The sequence below is a fragment of the Callionymus lyra genome, chromosome 12 (genome assembly GCF_982586985.1).
Source record: "Callionymus lyra chromosome 12, fCalLyr1.hap1.1, whole genome shotgun sequence".
In the NCBI taxonomy this organism is placed as follows: domain Eukaryota; kingdom Metazoa; phylum Chordata; class Actinopteri; order Syngnathiformes; family Callionymidae; genus Callionymus; species Callionymus lyra.
In genome coordinates this window covers 1,518,603-1,542,247 of record NC_141829.1, presented here as the reverse complement: position 1 = coordinate 1,542,247, position 23,645 = coordinate 1,518,603, and the positions used below count along the sequence as shown (strand labels likewise).

At 42.9% G+C, this 23,645-nt stretch overlaps 1 protein-coding gene across 1 annotated transcript in view; it reads left to right on the top strand.

Moving 5' to 3' along the window:
* gcc2 (GRIP and coiled-coil domain containing 2) overlaps nt 1-23,645 on the top strand; it is a 29,130-nt gene that overhangs the window by 830 nt on the left and 4,655 nt on the right. Inside the window, exons 5-22 of the mRNA XM_087804202.1 lie at nt 8-112; nt 2,008-2,491; nt 4,288-6,089; nt 6,228-6,288; nt 6,355-6,455; nt 6,527-6,625; nt 6,989-7,108; nt 8,283-8,447; nt 8,794-8,898; nt 10,192-10,354; nt 10,420-10,520; nt 15,659-15,736; nt 15,798-15,935; nt 16,169-16,290; nt 17,973-18,149; nt 18,207-18,406; nt 21,452-21,661; nt 21,950-22,089. Of these exons, the coding sequence (XP_087660328.1) occupies nt 8-112; nt 2,008-2,491; nt 4,288-6,089; nt 6,228-6,288; nt 6,355-6,455; nt 6,527-6,625; nt 6,989-7,108; nt 8,283-8,447; nt 8,794-8,898; nt 10,192-10,354; nt 10,420-10,520; nt 15,659-15,736; nt 15,798-15,935; nt 16,169-16,290; nt 17,973-18,149; nt 18,207-18,406; nt 21,452-21,661; nt 21,950-22,089 (4,371 nt within the window). The remainder of the gene's footprint in view (nt 1-7; nt 113-2,007; nt 2,492-4,287; nt 6,090-6,227; nt 6,289-6,354; nt 6,456-6,526; nt 6,626-6,988; nt 7,109-8,282; nt 8,448-8,793; nt 8,899-10,191; nt 10,355-10,419; nt 10,521-15,658; nt 15,737-15,797; nt 15,936-16,168; nt 16,291-17,972; nt 18,150-18,206; nt 18,407-21,451; nt 21,662-21,949; nt 22,090-23,645) is intronic.

The window sequence follows — 23,645 nt, the reverse complement described above, 5'->3', positions numbered from 1 at the left end:
GTTTCAGGAGCTGACGGACAGGATGGATGCGTTACTGCTGGAGAAGGCGGAGACGCAGCAGAGTCTGGTGACGACTCGCAAAGACCTGGAGAAGAACAAACAACAAGCCAAGGTCAGACATGTTTTTAAACGTGTTCTAAACGTGTTTCTAAACGTGTTTCTAAACGTGTTTCTAAACGTGTTTGTAAACTTGTTTGTTAACGTGTTTGTAAATGTGTTCTAAACGTGTTTGTGAACGTGTTTGTAAACGTGTTTGTAAACGTGTTTGTGAACGTGTTTGTAAACGTGTTTGTGAACGTGTTTGTGAACGTGTTTGTAAACGTGTTTGTAAGCGTGTTTGTAAACGTGTTTGTAAACGTGTTTGTAAACGTGTTTCTAAACGTGTTTCTAAACGTGTTTCTAAACGTGTTTGTAAACGTGTTTCTAAAAGTGTTTCTAAACGTGTTTGTAAACGTGTTTCTAAACGTGTTTGTAAACTTGTTTCTAAACGTGTTTGTAAACGTGTTTCTAAACGTGTTTCTAAACATGTTTGTAAACTAGTTTGTAAACGTGTTTGTAAACGTGTTTGTAAACGTGTTTCTAAGCGTGTTTGTAAACTTGTTTCTAAACGTGTTTCTAAACGTGTTTGTAAACGTGTTTGTAAACATGTTTCTAAACGTGTTTCTAAATGTGTTTCTAAACGTGTTTCTAAACGTGTTTGTAAACGTGTTTGTAAACGTGTTTGTAAACTTGTTTCTAAACTTGTTTCTAAACGTGTTTCTAAACGTGTTTGTAAACGTGTTTGTAAACGTGTTTGTAAACGTGTTTCTAAACGTGTTTCTAAACGTGTTTCTAAACGTGTTTGTAAACGTGTTTCTAAAAGTGTTTCTAAACGTGTTTGTAATCGTGTTTCTAAACTTGTTTCTAAACGTGTTTGTAAACGTGTTTCTAAACATGTTTGTAAACTAGTTTGTAAACGTGTTTCTAAACGTGTTTGTAAACGTGTTTCTAAGCGTGTTTGTAAACTTGTTTCTAAACGTGTTTCTAAACGTGTTTCTAAACGTGTTTGTAAACGTGTTTCTAAACATGTTTCTAAACGTGTTTCTAAACGTGTTTGTAAACGTGTTTGTAAACGTGTTTGTAAACGTGTTTGTAAACGTGTTTGTAAACTTGTTTGTAAACTTGTTTGTAAACGTGTTTGTAAACGTGTTTGTAAACGTGTTTGTAAACGTGTTTGTAAACGTGTTTGTAAACGTGTTTGTAAACGTGTTTGTAAACGTGTTTGTGAACTTGTTTCTAAACGTGTTTGTAAACGTGTTTGTAAACTTGTTTCTAAACGTGTTTGTAAACTTGTTTGTAAACTTGTTTGTAAACTTGTTTGTAAACTTGTTTGTAAACGTGTTTGTAAACGTGTTTATAAACTTGTTTGTAAACTTGTTTCTAAACGTGTTTCTAAACGTGTTTCTAAACGTGTTTGTAAACGTGTTTGTAAACGTGTTTGTAAACGTGTTTGTAAACGTGTTCGTAAACATGTTTCTAAAATTGTTTGTAAACGTGTTTCTAAACGTGTTTGTAAACGTGTTTGTAAACGTGTTCGTAAACATGTTTCTAAAATTGTTTGTAAACGTGTTTGTAAACGTGTTCGTAAACGTGTTCGTAAACGTGTTTCTAAAATTGTTTGTAAACGTGTTTGTAAACGTGTTTGTAAACGTGTTTGTAAACGTGTTTGTAAACGTGTTTGTAAACGTGTTTGTAAACGTGTTCGTAAACGTGTTCGTAAACATGTTTCTAAAATTGTTTGTAAACGTGTTTGTAAACGTGTTTGTAAACTTGTTTGTAAACGTGTTCGTAAACGTGTTTGTAAACGTGTTTGTAAACGTGTTTGTAAACTTGTTTGTAAGCGTGTTTGTAAACGTGTTTGTAAACGTGTTTGTAAACGTGTTTGTAAACTTGTTTGTAAACTTGTTTGTAAACGTGTTCGTAAACGTGTTCACACCTTTATTGACTTCTCTTGATTGTCGGGCGCAGGATGATGTGGTCGCCTTGAAAAGTGAGTGGAATTGTGTGAGAGAAGAACTTCAGGAGAAGATCAAGAGCCTGGAAGTCCTGATGGAAGAGTCCAGGAGTCACCAGAGCGCTCGAGAAGATCACTTCCAGTCGCTGCTGCGCGAGCGAGAAGAGAGCGACAGAACCCGAGAGAGCGAGAGAGAGAAGGAGCGACACCTTCTCACGGAGAAAGAAGAAGTTCAGAGGAAACTGGAAGAACAGGTGGAATCCCTGCAGGCGGAGCTGGAGACGTTCAGAGGAAAGTTCTCTCAGAACGAGTCTGAGGTTCAAGACCAGCACGAGCTGACCAAGACCCAGCAGGAGGTGGAGAACCTGAAGGAGGAGCTGGTTCAGAGGAACATGCAGCACGAGGAGGAGTTGAAGGCGATGGAGGAGGATTTTGAGATGGAGAGAGAACGTCTTCTGCTGCTTCAGGATGAGCTGACGGAACAACTGGCTCTGAAAGGTACATCTGCACACATGTTGTTAGAAGTATGAGTTTATTTATTTAATCTTTCAATTTCAATGTTTTATCTTATCATTCTTCAAAATCCTAATTGTAGTTACAACTGCCAGTCAGTCCATGATTCGACTGATGTCCACGAGGTTCATCTCTCACAGATGTCATGGAAACAAATGACTCGTTACAAACTTCCTGATTAATCGTGTACAAAAAATAAACAAAGTTTACCGTGTTCGCCTGCTGATCATCAGAGATGAACGCGATTAAAAGATAATTATTGTCAGCAAATACATCAAATAATGTCAAGTGTCGTCATGGCAACCCAGACACTCACGGCAGCTACAGTAGTTTTTTAAATACAGTAAAAAAATATATGTCTAGTGACACCAGACTAGAGCAACTTGATCGTGTTCGTCTTCACCGTGATCGTGTCGCATGATTGGCTGAAAGTTGAGTTTCATACAAACACACACTAATGATACAATAGAGTCACACATCACAACAACACACACACTGATGATACAATAGAGTAACACATCACAACAACACACACTGATGATACAATAGAGTCACACATCACAACAACACACACACTAATGATACAATAGAGTCACACATCACAACAACACACACACTGATGATACAATAGAGTAACACATCACAACAACACACACTGATGATACAATAGAGTCACACATCACAACAACACACACTGATGATACAATAGAGTCACACATCACAACAACACACACACACACTGATGATACAATAGAGTAACACATCACAACAACACACACACACATTGATGATACGATAGAGTCACACATCACAACAACACACACACACACTGATGATACAATAGAGTCACACATCACAACAACACACACACACACTGATGATACAATAGAGTCACACATCACAACAACACACACACACACTGATGATACAATAGAGTAACACATCACAACAACACACACTGATGATACAATAGAGTCACACATCACAACAACACACACACACACTGATGATACAATAGAGTCACACATCACAACAACACACACACACATTGATGATACAATAGAGTCACACATCACAACAACACACACACTGATGATACAATAGAGTCACACATCACAACAACACACACACACACTGATGATACAATAGAGTCACACATCACAACAACACACACACACACTGATGATACAATAGAGTCACACATCACAACAACACACACACACATTGATGATACAATAGAGTAACACATCACAACAACACACACTGATGATACAATAGAGTCACACATCACAACAACACACACACACACTGATGATACAATAGAGTCACACATCACAACAACACACACACACATTGATGATACAATAGAGTCACACATAACTACAACACACACACACTGATGATACAATAGAGTAACACATCACAACAACACACACACACACTGATGATACAATAGAGTCACACATCACAACAACACACACACACACTGATGATACAATAGAGTCACACATCACAACAACACACACACACACTGATGATACAATAGAGTCACACATCACAACAACACACACACACACTGATGATACAATAGAGTAACACATCACAACAACACACACTTGCATCAACACTTTCCATTAACTTCAAATACATTTTCCATTAAAATAGTTCCTACATTTGAAATGAACTAAACCATTGAATATTGTGATGAAACTCATTTACTTTCATATGAAGCAACTTTCCATCAAATCAATATTCATTTATTTTTGACTCTTTCATTCCAGAAAGCCACCTGCAGGATGTGCAGGAGGAGGAGGAGGATCCCACCCAGAGCTCAGGGATCACCAGGATGCTGGAGCTCAGTCAGGCCAGTGCTCGCGGAGAAGAGAGCGAGGCTGGGAAAATGAAAGTAGCTCTGGAAGAAGTTCAAGCCCAGAACACGATGCTGCAGGACGAGCTGACTCTGCTCAACAACGTGAAGAGTGAGCTGGAGGCGGAGCTGGAGAGGGTCAAGGATGAGGCCTCAGTCGAGAAGGAGGAGCTGGAGTTCAAAGTCAATGAGCTGCAGATGAACCGGGAAGGTTTTCTGTCCGACTCTGGCCCCTCGACAGACAAGGAGGTCGTGACACACACCAGTACTGACGAAGACGGCCTTGAACATCCAAGTGAAGAACCAGCTTCAGTGGCCGGTCCGGTCCAAGAATCAAACGGCTTGGATCCGGAGGAGGTTGCAGAGTTGAAGTCTCGCTGTGAAACACTGAGCCAGGAGCGAGACTCGGCGTTAGATGATTGTCAGCAGTTAAGAGACGTTCTGCAGAGTTTTGAGACGGAACTGAGCGAGAAGACCAACCAGTTTGTTCTCCAGTACGAAGCCATGAAGGACCAGAGCTCACACACTCTACGGGCGTCCAGGGAGCAGATGGAGGAGATTGAGCAGGAGAGAGACGGACTGTTGTTGAAAATCAGTCACATGAGTCGAGAGAAGGAGGCCATCGTGGAAGACATGGAGGCCCTCGAGCAGAAGCTTCAGTCTTCTGAAGGTGAAGTCCACACCTGGCAGTCCAGTGCTGAGGAGCAGTCGGCTCTAGCTCGAGACCTGAACCAGTCTGTGGAGGAGCTGACGAGTCAGAATGAGGAGGTGCTCTCACGACTGCAGATGAAGGAGAGCGCAGCTGAAGAACTGAAGGAGATCCTGGACACCGTGACTGAAGACAGAGACCAGGTCAAGTCTTTGCTTCAGCTCAAGGAAGAGGAGCTGGATCGACTCAACAGTGAGAGATCTTCAGATGTGGAGCGTCTGGCCTTCCAGGGAGAAGCTCTGCTGTCAAGAGATGATGCGCTGAAGGAGGCCGTGAGGCTGGGACCAGAAGATGATCAGGTGCAGAGACAGAAGGAAGACGTGGAACGTCTTACAACAAGTCACACTGAGGAGCTTCAGAGCCTGCAGGAGAACATGTCCTCTCTGCAGCAAGAACACACTGAACTTCAATCAAAACTGGAAGAAACTCTGAACAGTCTCGCTCACACTGAACATGACAAGACACAGTTGGTCTCCAAGATCACGGCTCTGGCCTCGGATCTCGAGGAGAGGACGTCGGAGAAGCAGGACTTGGATGAGAAGGTGAATCTGCTGAACGAGGAGGTGGAGCGAGCTGAGAACACTCTCCGTGATCTTCAGGAAAGTCACGCTGAATCCCTCCAGGAAGTCCAGGAGCTCTGCACGCGGCAGGACGAGCTGGAGAAGGAGAGGAACTTGTTGAGGATCAGCCTTGAAGAAGCAAAAAGCGAAACGGAATTGCAGATGCAACGTGAGGTTCACAACAGAAGCCTGGAGGAGGAGAAGAACCTGCTGAAGAGCCACCTGGAGGAGCTGGTGAGGGACGTGGAGGGGCTGCAGAAAGACTTGGAGGACATGAAGTCCATGAATGAGAAGATCTGTGCTGAGAACGAAACATTGCAGACTCAGATTTCCATGATGTCTGAAGAAAGAGAAGGAAAAGAATCTGATGATAAAAGTCTGGAAGCAGAACTGAGGGAGAAGGATTCGCTGGTCTCTCAGTTGAAGGCTGAACTATCTGCTCTACAGGTGAGAGTTTGAAGGATTCCAACGATAATCAAACCCAATGACTGTTGAACAACCTTGAATGCAACTATTTTAAATCCTCGTTCAACTTTGGTTTATGTTTGAACCATTTGTTGTAAAGATGTTCACCGATTGTTTCAGGAATCATCTGCTTCTTCAGCTCAAGAGCAACACGAGGAACACGACATGAAAACTGAAATAAGTAGGAGGTTCTTGGTCTAAATGTTTCTTTTTGTGTCTTTTCTAATCATGTATGTTTTACATGTAGCTCTGCTGAAGAAGGAAAACAAGGAAAGGGAGGAGAAGATGAACAAATTCAAGGCAGTGGCCATCAAGGCCAAGAAGGAGCTGGACGTTAACAAAAAAGAGGTGGAGTCAAAGAAACCTTCAAGGTCTCCGTTGATGTCGAAGCTCCTGATGCTCACGAGTCGTTCTCTCAGGTCGTTCTTCTCAAGGAGGAGATCGTTTCTCTTAAAGCCGAGCGAGAGAAGGTCAACTGCTCCATGAAAGACATCATCCACGGAGCAGAAGGTTACAAGGTCGGTTTACGAAGAATATTCATGTTTGAAATGAACTTAAATCTCAAGTGGGGTTTTAGTTAAACTGAGCAGCAACAAGGTCGTCGGTTCAATTCCTGGTTGAACTCTTGATTTCTCAACAAGTGTTTAAAGGAAGCATTAAGATGTTGGTAACCATGGTGATGGATGTGTGTGTGTCTCTGCCTCTTTTAATGTAGCCATTAGTGTGATTGTGTTTCTCCGGAGGTTCATTTTTGTTCTATACGTCACATGATTGATGCAAATGATCCCACTCACCCCCGTTTCCTCCATGAAACTGCCCGGTCAGCGTCAGGCGTGAAGACGTGTGTGTTTGTGTTTGTGTTTGTGTTTGTGTTTGTGTAGAACCTGCAGATTGATTATGACCAGCAGACGGAGCGACTGGATGGAGAGAGAGAGAAGGTGGAGGCGGGCGAGAGACAGATTGCTGACCTGACCAAACGGCTTGGCAGTGCAGTCACCCAGGTAACACACACACACACACACATGCACGCACACACACACACACACACACTGTTATTACCGCACATCCACTCTCCAGTAAATCTGTCTGCAGTAAGTCTCCGCTGCGAGTCGCACGAGTCACTTTTCTTCTGATTTATTCTGGACCTGTTCGAGGCGACAACACTTTACTCAGCTGTGCTCGACAGCCTAGACGCCCCGATTGGCCCATCAGATGCGAGTGGCTGGGCGAGGAAGATAGTTTATAAACGTACAAACTGCTTCCCAGAAGCTACGACCGTCGCTCTCCGTCCGCTGAGACGCGGCAGGTAAATGGAGCGAGGTTTAGCTTCCATCTGTCGCCAGACACACTTTCACTTCGCTCTGCCGTCGTCGGTCTCGAGGGGAAGAGGCAGGAAGCTGGAGGCTGGTTTACAAATCATAGTTTCCCTTCCCTGACAGATGATGGGAGGAGCTGCTGTGGAGCCTGGTGTCCACAGAGCCTTCAGCTGTCAGATCCACTTGAATGATTCCAAACGTTTGTCTGGATCTTCTTTGCATCTTCAAACTGTTGTTTAACCTCTGAGGTGAATCTGATGCTAAAATAGTAATAGTTATTAGTAAAGATCTTTCTAGACCAGGGTCACAAAGAGCTTGAACAATCAAAAACAATACACAGTTAAAAATAGCTACACATTTAAAAACTCCATTTATTTCTGTTTAACAGGCATCAGGTCGTGGATGTTGATGAGAAGTTCAGGCAGGAAATGAGTGATAAAAGTAAAGTGTGTCAATGAATAACGAAATAAAACATTTTCAGACGATAAATGACTTTTTAATTTCTATCATGAGTTGATTAAAAAAATCTCTCTCCGTGACGACTTTAATCTTCAGTCACCAAATCAGCTGTTTTGATTGACACACGTCGGATCCAATCAAATCTCTTAGTGCTTATGAAGCAAAGAAAGCGCTCCATTGGTTGACGTCAATCAGCTGGACCATCACTCACAGTGTGTAGAGTCAATAAAGTTGTTAATGGACTTGTATTTAAACATTTAAATGTCAAAAATGTTCTGTTGGACAAGAATCATGTGAGTGAACTGATGACATCATCACTCTGCGACTCTAAACATGGTCCGGGGTCAACATCATACCTGACGACAGAAAGTACTTGACAACTGGTGTCACGTCTTCACAGGTGGATTTGCTCGTCAGCGAGAAGGAGGACTTGATGGTTGCCATGGAGACGACCAGAAACTCCCTTAAACAACTGGAGCAACAGAACCAGGAGCTGCAGAGACAATCGGCAGGTTTAGAACGAGACGTCATGGCTGAGAAGTCCATGAAAGAACAGAAGCTGAAGGTGATAAAAACACTAGTTATTCATGAATGAAGAGCTGATGATAAAACTAATGACTTCACTTTTGTTACGACGATCCAAGAGGCTGCACAAGAAGTTGAACCCAGTTCTAACGTAAATGATTAAAACATGCAGAATATGTTACAGTATTACAGTACACAAGTATTACTGATGTTTACATTATTATTAGTTAAATGTACATTTAAATTAATGTAAATTGATTGATTGTTGTACACGTGACTCAATAATCAAACATATTTCAGTTGATGAATAGATCTGAAAAATGACAAACTTCATAATTGACTCGACAAAAGAAGGTTTTTGTAGACGGACGTGTGTGTGTTTCTAGGATTTGTCTGCTGCCTCCAAGGAAGTGGAGGATTTGACAGCTCAGCTCCTCAAGCAGCAGCAGCAAACTCTGCAGACGTCTCAAGAGCTGGAGCAGCTACGCAAGGTACACACACACACACATGTACACACACACACACATGTACACACACACACACATGTACACACACACACACACGCACACACACACACACACATGCACACATGTACACACACACACACACATGTACACACACACACACACATGCACACACACACACACACACATGTACACACACATGCACACGCACATGCACACACACACACACACACACATGTACACACACACACACACACACACACACCCCCACATGCACACACACACACACACACACACATGCACACACACACACACACACGTGCACACACACACATGCACACACACATGCACACACACACACACACACACACACACACACACACACATACACACACACACATGTACACACACACACACACACACACACACACACATGTACACACACACACACACATGTACACACACACACACACACACACACACACACACATGCTTTACAACGAGGTCTCAGAGGCTGCGTCAAGCGACCGGACGGTGATGTCAGGCCTGCAGCTGCTGCTTCACGTCCACAAAGCAATGAAAGAAGGTTGACCTCAGAGCGAGAGCTTCTGGACTTTCATTGTAAGTTTGTAGACGTGTGTCGAACACCTGAGGAAACATGAGTCGATGATTTATGTGTGTCTGGACTGGATGAAGAGAACGTGACACACCAAGGTGGAAAGATACATATATTATTCTTGAGAAGGTTTAACTGTTGAGCAGCAGCTGAAACAGAATATAAATCATGAAATTAAGTTTATTCTAAAGTTCAAAATTGTTGACAGAAAACTTCAAATGTTTTAATGATCATCATTTGGTTTCGGTCAACGTTGTTAACGGCTTGAGAACAGAACTAGTGACGGGTGATGAGGTTTCATGATGCAGTGTCATCAGGGTCGGAGCTCAGTAGGTGGCGCTCTTGGTTTGGAGCCGACGTGAAGGTTCGTTGACTCAGTGGTTCTGAGCCTAATGTTTCTGAGCAGATGGTGCCATCTAGTGGACAGTTATGGCTCTGAACTACTACTTAAAGGAAAGCAAGAGCGCCACCTACTGAGCACTGAACATGATGGCGCTGTATCGTGTAGCTTCTAATTCACAAAGTCAAACTGGGCCAAGTTTGGAGCACGTCTTTGGACCAGAGCTTCATCACTCTCTGAGTCCAGATCATTGGGGTTCAGACGAGGAATCTCCAGTAGATGATGGAGGTTACCTCAGTTGTCACCGACGGATCCATAGACTTGTGTTTCCTCACGACGTTGATGTTCATCTCCGTGCCTCTAGGAGGCGCAGCAGAGCTCGCTCATGGACATGGAGATGGCAGACTACGAGCGTCTGGTGCGAGACCTCAACACCAAACTCTCGGAGAAGGAAGAGTCGACGGAGGAGCTGAAGGCTGAGCTGGAGCTTCACGCTGAGAAGGAAGAGACTCTGAAGAAGGACATCGGTAAGAACGTCTGGTCCTGTGAGAACAGACGGGTCATGAATATAGACTCGTGTTTATCTCTGCAGAGGCTTTGAAGTCACAGCTGGACCAGGAGGAGGAGAAGACGTCGAAGATGAAACAGCTTCTGGTGAAGACCAAGAAAGATCTGGCTGATGCCAAGAAACAGGTTTGTTGAATGTCTCTGATCATGATGATGTCACGATGATGTCACGATGATGTCACGATGATGTCACGATGATGTCACGATGATGTCACGATGGTGTCACGATGGTGTCACGATGATGTCACGATGATGTCACGATGATGTCACGATGATGTCACGATGATGTCATGATGATGTCACGATGATGTCACGATGATGTCACGATGATGTCACGATGATGTCACGATGATGTCATGATGATGTCATGATGATGTCACGATGATGTCACGATGATGTCACGATGATGTCACGATGATGTCACGATGATGTCATGATGATGTCATGATGATGTCACGATGATGTCACGATGATGTCACGATGATGTCACGATGATGTCACGATGATGTCATGATGATGTCATGATGATGTCACGATGATGTCACGATGATGTCACGATGATGTCACGATGATGTCACGATGGTGTCACGATGGTGTCACGATGATGTCACGATGATGTCACGATGATGTCACGATGATGTCACGATGATGTCACGATGATGTCACGATGATGTCACGATGATGTCACGATGATGTCACGATGATGTCACGATGATGTCACGATGATGTCACGATGATGTCACGATGATGTCACGATGATGTCACGATGATGTCACGATGATGTCATGATGATGTCATGATGATGTCACGATGATGTCACGATGATGTCACGATGATGTCACGATGATGTCACGATGATGTCATGATGATGTCATGATGATGTCATGATGATGTCACGATGATGTCACGATGATGTCACGATGATGTCACGATGATGTCACGATGATGTCACGATGATGTCACGATGATGTCACGATGATGTCACGATGGTGTCATGATGGTGTCATGATGATGTCATGATGGTGTCACGATGATGTCACGATGATGTCACGATGGTGTCACGATGGTGTCACGATGATGTCACGATGATGTCACGATGATGTCACGATGATGTCATGATGATGTCATGATGGTGTCACGATGATGTCACGATGATGTCACGATGGTGTCACGATGATGTCATGATGATGTCACGATGATGTCATGATGATGTCACGATGGTGTCACGATGATGTCATGATGGTGTCACGATGATGTCACGATGATGTCACGATGGTGTCACGATGATGTCATGATGATGTCACGATGATGTCACGATGATGTCACGATGATGTCACGATGGTGTCACGATGGTGTCACGATGATGTCACGATGATGTCACGATGATGTCACGATGATGTCATGATGATGTCATGATGGTGTCACGATGATGTCACGATGATGTCACGATGGTGTCACGATGATGTCACGATGATGTCACGATGATGTCACGATGGTGTCACGATGATGTCATGATGATGTCACGATGATGTCATGATGATGTCATGATGATGTCATGATGGTGTCACGATGATGTCATGATGATGTCACGATGATGTCATGATGATGTCATGATGATGTCATGATGGTGTCACGATGATGTCATGATGATGTCACGATGATGTCATGATGGTGTCACGATGGTGTCACGATGATGTCACGATGATGTCACGATGGTGTCACGATGATGTCATGATGATGTCACGATGATGTCATGATGATGTCACGATGGTGTCACGATGATGTCACGATGATGTCACGATGGTGTCACGATGATGTCACGATGATGTCACGATGGTGTCACGATGATGTCATGATGATGTCACGATGATGTCATGATGATGTCATGATGATGTCATGATGGTGTCACGATGATGTCATGATGATGTCACGATGATGTCATGATGATGTCATGATGATGTCATGATGATGTCACGATGGTGTCACGATGATGTCACGATGATGTCATGATGATGTCATGATGATGTCATGATGATGTCATGATGATGTCACGATGGTGTCACGATGATGTCACGATGATGTCATGATGATGTCACGATGATGTCATGATGATGTCATGATGATGTCATGATGATGTCATGATGATGTCACGATGGTGTCACGATGATGTCACGATGATGTCATGATGATGTCATGATGATGTCATGATGATGTCATGATGATGTCACGATGGTGTCACGATGATGTCATGATGATGTCATGATGATGTCACGATGATGTCATGATGATGTCATGATGATGTCACGATGGTGTCACGATGATGTCACGATGATGTCACGATGGTGTCATGATGATGTCATGATGATGTCATGATGATGTCACGATGGTGTCACGATGATGTCATGATGATGTCATGATGATGTCACGATGATGTCATGATGATGTCATGATGATGTCACGATGGTGTCACGATGATGTCACGATGATGTCATGATGGTGTCATGATGATGTCATGATGATGTCATGATATTGTCACGATGATGTCATGATGATGTCATGATGGTGTCATGATGATGTCACGATGATGTCATGATGGTGTCATGATGATGTCACGATGATGTCATGATGATGTCATGATGATGTCATGATGATGTCATGATGGTGTCATGATGATGTCATGATGATGTCACGATGATGTCACGATGATGTCATGATGGTGTCATGATGATGTCATGATGGTGTCATGATGATGTCATGATGATGTCACGATGGTGTCACGATGATGTCATGATGATGTCACGATGGTGTCACGATGATGTCATGATGATGTCACGATGATGTCATGATGATGTCATGATGATGTCATGATGGTGTCACGATGATGTCATGATGATGTCATGATATTGTCACGATGATGTCATGATGATGTCACGATGATGTCATGATGATGTCATGATGATGTCATGATGGTGTCACGATGATGTCATGATGATGTCATGATATTGTCACGATGATGTCATGATGATGTCATGATGGTGTCATGATGATGTCATGATATTGTCACGATGATGTCATGATGATGTCATGATGGTGTCATGATGATGTCATGATATTGTCACGATGATGTCATGATGATGTCATGATGGTGTCACGATGATGTCATGATGATGTCATGATATTGTCACGATGATGTCATGATGGTGTCATGATGATGTCATGATGATGTCATGATATTGTCACGATGATGTCATGATGATGTCATGATGGTGTCATGATGATGTCACGATGATGTCATGATGGTGTCATGATGATGTCATGATGATGTCACGATGATGTCATGATGATGTCATGATGATGTCATGATGATGTCATGATGGTGTCATGATGATGTCATGATGATGTCACGATGATGTCACGATGATGTCATGATGGTGTCATGATGATGTCATGATGGTGTCATGATGATGTCATGATGATGTCACGATGGTGTCACGATGATGTCATGATGATGTCACGATGGTGTCACGATGATGTCATGATGATGTCACGATGATGTCATGATGATGTCATGATGATGTCATGATGGTGTCACGATGATGTCATGATGATGTCATGATATTGTCACGATGATGTCATGATGATGTCATGATGGTGTCATGATGATGTCATGATGATGTCACGATGATGTCACGATGATGTCACGATGGTGTCACGATGATGTCACGATGGTGTCACGATGATGTCACGATGATGTCATGATGATGTCACGATGATGTCATGATGATGTCACGATGTTGTCACGATGGTGTCACGATGATGTCACGATGGTGTCACGATGGTGTCACGATGATGTCACGATGATGTTCACGATGATGTCACGATGATGTCACGATGATGTCACGATGATGTCACGATGATGTCACGATGATGTCACGATGATGTCATGATGATGTCATGATGATGTCATGATGATGTCACGATGGTGTCACGATGATGTCACGATGATGTCACGATGGTGTCACGATGATGTCACGATGATGTCACGATGATGTCACGATGATGTCACGATGATGTCACGATGGTGTCACGATGATGTCACGATGATGTCACGATGATGTCACGATGGTGTCACGATGATGTCACGATGATGTCACGATGATGTCACGATGATGTCACGATGATGTCACGATGATGTCACGATGATGTCACGATGATGTCACGATGATGTCACGATGATGTCACGATGATGTCACGATGATGTCATGATGGTGTCACGATGGTGTCACGATGATGTCACGATGATGTCACGATGGTGTCACGATGATGTCACGATGATGTCACGATGGTGTCACGATGATGTCACGATGATGTCACGATGATGTCACGATGATGTCACGATGATGTCATGATGGTGTCATGATGATGTCACGATGATGTCACGATGATGTCACGATGATGTCACGATGGTGTCATGATGATGTCACGATGATGTCACGATGATGTCACGATGGTGTCACGATGATGTCATGATGATGTCACGATGATGTCACGATGATGTCACGATGATGTCACGATGATGTCACGATGATGTCACGATGATGTCACGATGATGTCACGATGATGTCACGATGGTGTCACGATGATGTCACGATGATGTCACGATGGTGTCACGATGATGTCACGATGATGTCACGATGATGTCACGATGATGTCACGATGATGTCACGATGGTGTCACGATGGTGTCACGATGATGTCACGATGATGTCACGATGGTGTCACGATGATGTCACGATGGTGTCACGATGGTGTCACGATGATGTCACGATGATGTCACGATGATGTCACGATGATGTCACGATGATGTCACGATGATGTCACGATGATGTCACGATGATGTCACGATGATGTCACGATGGTGTCACGATGGTGTCACGATGATGTCACGATGATGTCACGATGATGTCACGATGATGTCACGCTGGTGTCATGATGATGTCACGATGATGTCACGATGATGTCACGATGGTGTCACGATGGTGTCACGATGGTGTCACGATGATGTCACGATGATGTCACGATGGTGTCACGATGGTGTCACGATGATGTCACGATGATGTCACGATGGTGTCACGATGGTGTCACGATGATGTCACGATGATGTCATGATGATGTCATGATGGTGTCATGATGGTGTGAGGACGATAAGAAGCTTCATATGATCACGATGATGTCATGATGATGTCACTCTCAACATGTGTGCAGGAGAGCTCCCTCATGGTGCTGCAGGCTTCTTTGAAAGGAGAGCTGGAAGCGAACCAGCAGCAGCTGGAGAGCAGCAAGGTAGGTCCTTCTCATGCAAGTGTCCATCAACAGAACGTGAAGCTGCAGCTTGTGTGTCCAGATCGAAGCGTGTGAGCTGATGGCAGAGAGTCATCGTCTGCAGGAGCAGCTGAGGTCGGCAACCGAGCAGAAGCAGAGAAGCAGCAGCTCCTTCCAGCAGAGGATCAACGTCCTGCAGCAGGAGAGAGACGCAGCTCAGGTTCTTATCCTTATCTCCTCACCAGAACCATCACCTGACCCTGAGGAGAACCTCACCTGACCCTGAGGAGAACCTCACCTGAACCTGAGGAGAACCTCACCTGACCCTGAGGAGAACCTCACCTGACCCTGAGGAGAACCTCACCTGACCCTGAGGAGAACCTCACCTGACCCTGAGGAGAACATCCTCTGAGACTAAAGCTCTGTTTTAGTTTCTCTAAACTGTCGTTCCAGGCTGAGCTCACGTCGACAACTGAAGAGTTTGAAAGTTACAAGGTTCGCGTTCATAACGTGTTGAAGCAACAGAGAAGCAAGAACAACGGCCAGAGCGAAGGAGATGTTGGCAAGTTAGAGCGGTAGGTGTTTGAGAAACCATGTTAAAGTAGTACATGAAGAATATTTCATGTACTACTGTGAACACATCATCTTCACAGTAGTACATGAAATAATCTTGATGTACTACTGTGAACATAAAGATCATGTTCACAGTAGTACATCAAGATTATTTGATGTACTACTGTGAACATAAAGATCATGTTCACAGTAGTACATCAAGAATATTTGATGTACTACTGTGAACATAAAGATCATGTTCATAGTAGTACATCAAGAATATTTGATGTACTACTGTGAACATAAAGATCATGTTCACAGTAGTACATCAAGAATATTTGATGTACTACTGTGAACATAAAGATCATGTTCACAGTAGTACATCAAGTTTATTTGATGGAAGTTTATCATGGGCATCACAATATTGAACGGTTCAATTACTTTTTTTAATTTGTAATGTTGATATATTTTCTTCATTCAAATGTTCTTTTGTTTTGTCGTCTATATTCAATATAGACTCAACTAATCGAGCACCGAGCTGCTCGCTCACGATTGGCTGAAAGTCAGCTCGGTGCTCTGTTGGTTTTGTCTGGCAACACGATTGTTTACATTACATTAGAAAGAATATGAATTTAAAAATGTTATAAAGAATAATTGGAATTAAAATCTGTCTGTGTGTGTCTGTGTTTGTGTTTGTGTGTGTGCCTGTGTTTGTGTGTGTGTGTGCGTGCCTGTGTTTGTGTGTGCATGTCTGTGTGTGTGTGTCTGTGTTTGTGTGTGCCTGTGTTTGTGTGTGTGTGTGCGTGCCTGTGTTTGTGTGTGCCTGTGTTTGTGTGTGTGTGTGCGTGCCTGTGTTTGTGTGTGCCTGTGTTTGTGTGTGTGTGTCTGTGTGCCTGTGTGTGTGCGTGCCTGTGTTTGTGTGTGCCTGTGTGTGTGTGTGCGTGTCTGTGTGTGTGTGTGTGCCTGTGTTTGTGTGTGCATGTCTGTGTGTGTGTGTGTGTGTGCATGTGTGTGTGCATGTGCGTGTGTGTGTGTTTGTGTGTGTGTCTGTGTGCGTCTCTGTGCATGTGTGTGTGCATGTGCGTGTGTGTGTGTTTGTGTGTGTGTCTGTGTGCGTCTCTGTGTGTGTGTGTGCGTGTCTGTGTGTGTGTGTGTGCCTGTGTTTGTGTGTGCATGTCTGTGTGTGTGTGTGTGTGTGTGCATGTGTGTGTGCATGTGCGTGTGTGTGTGTTTGTGTGTGTGTCTGTGTGCGTCTCTGTGCATGTGTGTGTGCATGTGCGTGTGTGTGTGTTTGTGTGTGTGTCTGTGTGCGTCTCTGTGTGTGTGTGTGCGTGTGTGTGTGCGTGTGTGTGTGTGTCTGTGTGCGTCTCTGTGTGTGTTTGTGTGTGTGTCTGTGTGCGTCTCTGTGTGTGTGTGTGTGTGTGTGTGCGTGTGTGTGTGTGTGTGTGTGCGTGTGTGTGTGTGTGTGTGTGCGTGTGTCTGTGTGCGTCTCTGTGTGTGCGTGTGTGTGTGTGTGTGTGTGTGTGTCTGTGTGCGTCTCTGTGTGTGTGTGTGCGTGTGTGTGTGTGTGTGTGTGCGTGTGTGTGTGTGTGTGTGTGCGTGTGTCTGTGTGCGTCTCTGTGTGTGCGTGTGTGTGTGTGTGTGTGTGTGTGTCTGTGTGCGTCTCTGTGTGTGTGTGTGCGTGTGTGTGTGTGTGTGTGTGCAGCGAGCGCATGAGCTCTCAGGTGGAGCAGCTCAGGTCCAGGTTGAGTGAGAACCAGCAGATCCTCCAGAGCAGCTCCTCAGAACTGCTGCAGCTGCAGAACCAACACGACACACTCCTGGAGCGACACAACAAGATCCTTCAAGAAAGTGTCATCAAGGAGGCGGAGCTGCGCGAGAGGTTGTCTTGTTGTCGTCGCTCACCTGTGCTCACCTGTAACACATGACCCGTCCTCAGGTTGCTGTCCGTGCAGGCCGAGAACCTGTCCCTGCAGGCGGACCTGGCTCAGGCCGGAGCAGACTCGGCGTCGCTCATGGAGGTCCAGCGGCAGACGTACAGGGAGCAGCTCAGGAAGCTGCAGGACGAGCACCGAGCGACGGTGGAGACGCTGCAGCGACAGCTGAGCCGAGTGGAGGAACAACTGTTCGCTCACAACAGTGAGTCTTTATGGCAGAAGATGTGAAGAAGATGTGGAGCATCAGTGAGTGTCGCAGGTGTTTCTCTCCAGTGGAGCATCTGGAGAGTCATCAGCAGATGTGACTCCTTCTTATTAGTGGTTCATTCATGACAGGATTTCATCACCAGAAAGTTGTTTTATATACAAGTTTATTGATGAGCAAAAGCTTTTTATCGTGTTGTTGATGGAACGTTAAAGTGTGTGTGTGTCTGTGTGTGTGTGTGTGTGTTAGTGGGGGTGTGTGTGTGTGTGTGTTAAAGTGTGTATGTGCTTGTGTGTTAGTGTCTCCGCCAACTGAAAAAACGTTTTTTCTGGAGATGAAATCTCATTGACCATAACCACACCCACTCTGCTGTGATTGGTCAAGCATGGAGGTTTGTCACCGTGAGTCATCAATGTTGTTCACCTCCAAGGGACTCGTTGTATAAACAAAGTGTGATTACAGCTGGAGGAGGAGTGAAGCCATTTTAACGTCATAACGGACTCTCGTAACCTCTCGTTCGTCCAGATTTCAGAGCAACTTTATAAAGTAATAATTAAAACCTGGTCATGATGAGAAGTTACTACGTCTTGAAGAACATTCACTACATGACACCAGAGTTGATACTAGTTGATGTTTAATGACACCAGAGTTGATACTAGTTGATGTTTAATGACACCAGAGTTGATACTAGTTGATGTTTAATGACACCAGAGTTGATACTAGTTGATGTTTAATGACACCAGAGTTGATACTAGTTGATGTTTAATGACACCAGAGTTGATACTAGTTGATGTTTAATGACACCAGAGTTGATACTAGTTGATGTTTAATGACACCAGAGTTGATACTAGTTGATGTTTAATGACACCAGAGTCGATACTAGTTGATGTTTAATGACACCAGAGTTGATACTAGTTGATGTTTAATGACACCAGAGTTGATACTAGTTGATGTTCGATGACACCAGAGTTGATACTAGTTGATGTTTAATGACACCAGAGTTGATACTAGTTGATGTTTAATGACACCAGAGTTGATACTAGTTGATGTTTAATGACACCAGAGTTGATACTAGTTGATGTTTAATGACACCAGAGTTGATACTAGTTGATGTTTAATGACACCAGAGTTGATACTAGTTGATGTTTAATGACACCAGAGTCGATACTAGTTGATGTTTAATGACACCAGAGTTGATACTAGTTGATGTTTAATGACACCAGAGTTGATACTAGTTGATGTTCGATGACACCAGAGTCGATACTAGTTGATGTTTAATGACACCAGAGTTGATACTAGTTGATGTTTAATGACACCAGAGTTGATACTAGTTGATGTTCGATGACACCAGAGTTGATACTAGTTGACGTTTAATGACACCAGAGTTGATACTAGTTGATGTTTAATGACACCAGAGTTGATACTAGTTAATGTTTAATGACACCAGAGTTGATACTAGTTGATGTTTAATGACACCAGAGTCGATACTAGTTGATGTTTAATGACACCAGAGTCGATACTAGTTGATGTTTAATGACACCAGAGTCGATACTAGTTGATGTTTAATGACACCAGAGTTGATACTAGTTGATGTTTAATGACACCAGAGTCGATACTAGTTGATGTTTAATGACACCAGAGTCGATACTAGTTGATGTTTAATGACACCAGAGTTGATACTAGTTGATGTTTAATGACACCAGAGTTGATACTAGTTGATGTTTAATGACACCAGAGTTGATACTAGTTGATGTTTAATGACACCAGAGTCGATACTAGTTGATGTTTAATGACACCAGAGTTGATACTAGTTGATGTTTAATGACACCAGAGTTGATACTAGTTGATGTTTAATGACACCAGAGTTGATACTAGTTGATGTTTAATGACACCAGAGTTGATACTAGTTGATGCTTAATGACACCAGAGTTGATACTAGTTGATGTTTAATGACACCAGAGTTGATACTAGTTGATGTTTAATGACACCAGAGTTGATACTAGTTGATGTTTAATGACACCAGAGTTGATACTAGTTGATGTTTAATGACACCAGAGTCGATACTAGTTGATGTTTAATGACACCAGAGTCGATACTAGTTGATGTTTAATGACACCAGAGTTGATACTAGTTGATGTTTAATGACACCAGAGTTGATACTAGTTAATGTTTAATGACACCAGAGTCGATACTAGTTGATGTTTAATGACACCAGAGTCGATACTAGTTGATGTTTAATGACACCAGAGTCGATACTAGTTGATGTTTAATGACACCAGAGTCGATACTAGTTGATGTTTAATGACACCAGAGTTGATACTAGTTGATGTTTAATGACACCAGAGTTGATACTAGTTGATGTTTACTGACACCAGAGTCGATACTAGTTGATGTTTAATGACACCAGAGTTGATACTAGTTGATGTTTAATGACACCAGAGTTGATACTAGTTGATGTTTAATGACACCAGAGTTGATACTAGTTAATGTTTAATGACACCAGAGTTGATACTAGTTGATGTTTAATGACACCAGAGTTGATACTAGTTAATGTTTAATGACACCAGAGTTGATACTAGTTGATGTTTGATGACACCAGAGTTGATACTAGTTGATGTTTGATGACACCAGAGTTGATACTAGTTGATGTTTAATGACACCAGAGTTGATACTAGTTAATGTTTAATGACACCAGAGTCGATACTAGTTGATGTTTAATGACACCAGGGTTGATACTAGTTGATGTTTAATGACACCAGAGTTGATACTAGTTGATGTTTAATGACACCAGAGTCGATACTAGTTGATGTTTAATGACACCAGGGTTGATACTAGTTGATGTTTAATGACACCAGAGTCGATACTAGTTGATGTTTAATGACACCAGGGTTGATACTAGTTGATGTTTAATGACACCAGAGTTGATACTAGTTGATGTTTAAACTTAATAGATTCAAATGTTAACCAAGACTTAATTGTCTGATGTGAGAAACGTTTGTTTTCTCTCTTCATGAGCTTCAAGAAGGTTCTTTGCTCCGTCAGGTTCCGTCCAGACCGGCCTCAGGTCCTCCACGTCAGACCCTCAGCGCAGGAACAAGGACCCGAGTCTGGCTCTCGTCGCCCTCGGCGACCTGCAGTCCATGGCCAGAGAGGCGGGCGAAGGGATGGAGACGACTGAGAGTGAAAACACTTCACCTGCTCAGACTTTACCTTCTCTGGAGAAGCTTCTGACGTCACCTGACCCCAAACAAGGTGTTGAACCTCGTCTTTAAATAAAGATTCAATATTTTTTGATATTTATATTGAACTCGAGTCTGCGACTCACGGCTCCGGAGCCACACGAGGCTCCTTTAGCCCAACAATCATGTAGACAAATAATACCATTGAAAGTTCAACCAGTCTAGTAACCAGTTACCATGTAAATGAAACCTGATCTAAGATCTGTTTCTTTTAAGATCCAAACCAACCTTTTCTATAGTTTATCTTAATGTTCATTTTAAGTGATGAATATTCAGTTGATGTTTGTGTTTATAATTCTAGAGCCCGTCACGTGGACAGTGGAGCCGACCAAAGAAGAGCTGAGCCAGAAGCTGAGCACGGCGACGCGCAGCATGGAGCACATGAACGGACTCTTGCACGACACTGAAGCCACCAATGCTGTCCTCATGGAGCAGATCACTGTGAGTGGATCACCAGTTACACTAGTATGAACAACTGTGTTCACCAGTTACACAAGTATGAACAACTGTGTTCACCAGTTACACTAGTATGAACAACTGTGTTCACCAGTTACACTAGTATGAACAACTGTGTTCACCAGTTACACTAGTATGAACAACTGTGTTCACCAGTTACACTAGTATGAACAACTGTGTTCACCAGTTACACTAGTATGAACAACTGAGTTCACCAGTTACACTAGTATGAACAACTGAGTTCACCAGTTACACTAGTATGAACAACTGTGTTCACCAGTTACACTAGTATGAACAACTGTGTTCACCAGTTACACTAGTATGAACAACTGTGTTCACCAGTTACACTAGTATGAACAACTGTGTTCACCAGTTACACTAGTATGAACAACTGTGTTCACCAGTTACACTAGTATGAACAACTGTGTTCACCAGTTACACTAGTATGAACAACTGTGTTCACCAGTTACACTAGTATGAACAACTGTGTTCACCAGTTACACTAGTATGAACAACTGTGTTCACCAGTTACACTAGTATGAACAACTGTGTTCACCAGTTACACTAGTATGAACAACTGTGTTCACCAGTTACACTAGTATGAACAACTGTGTTCACCAGTTACACTAGTATGAACAACTGTGTTCACCAGTTACACTAGTATGAACAACTGTGTTCACCAGTTACACTAGTATGAACAACTGTGTTCACCAGTTACACTAGTATGAACAACTGTGTTCACCAGTTACACTAGTATGAACAACTGTGTTCACCAGTTACACTAGTATGAACAACTGTGTTCACCAGTTACACTAGTATGAACAACTGTGTTCACCAGTTACACTAGTATGAACAACTGTGTTCACCAGTTACACTAGTATGAACAACTGTGTTCACCAGTTACACTAGTATGAACAACTGTGTTCACCATCTATGACTTATTGATGGAAGACTAGTTATGGTTTGAATTTACTAGTGGTTTGTATCGTCATCAGTGTGTTGATATCACAACACAATGATATGTGTAACTATGTAGTATTGTCCAGTACTTGACTCTGGTGTTGTGATAGTGTAGTAACAAGTATATATGTGTAGTATTGTCCAGTACTTGACTCTGGTGTTGTGATAGTGTAGTAACAAGTATATATGTGTAGTATTGTCCAGTACTTGACTCTGGTGTTGTGATAGTGTAGTAACAAGCATATATGTGTAGTATTGTCCAGTACTTGACTCTGGTGTTGTGATAGTGTAGTAACAAGTATATATGTGTAGTATTGTCCAGTACTTGACTCTGGTGTTGTGATAGTGTAGTAACAAGTATATATGTGTAGTATTGTCCAATACTTGACTCTGGTGTTGTGATAGTGTATTAACAAGTATATATGTGTAGTAATGTCCAGTACTTGACTCTGGTGTTGTGATAGTGTAGTAACAAGTATATATGTGTAGTATTGTCCAGTACTTGACTCTGGTGTTGTGATAGTGTAGTAACAAGTATATATGTGTAGTATTGTCCAGTACTTGACTCTGGTGTTGTGATA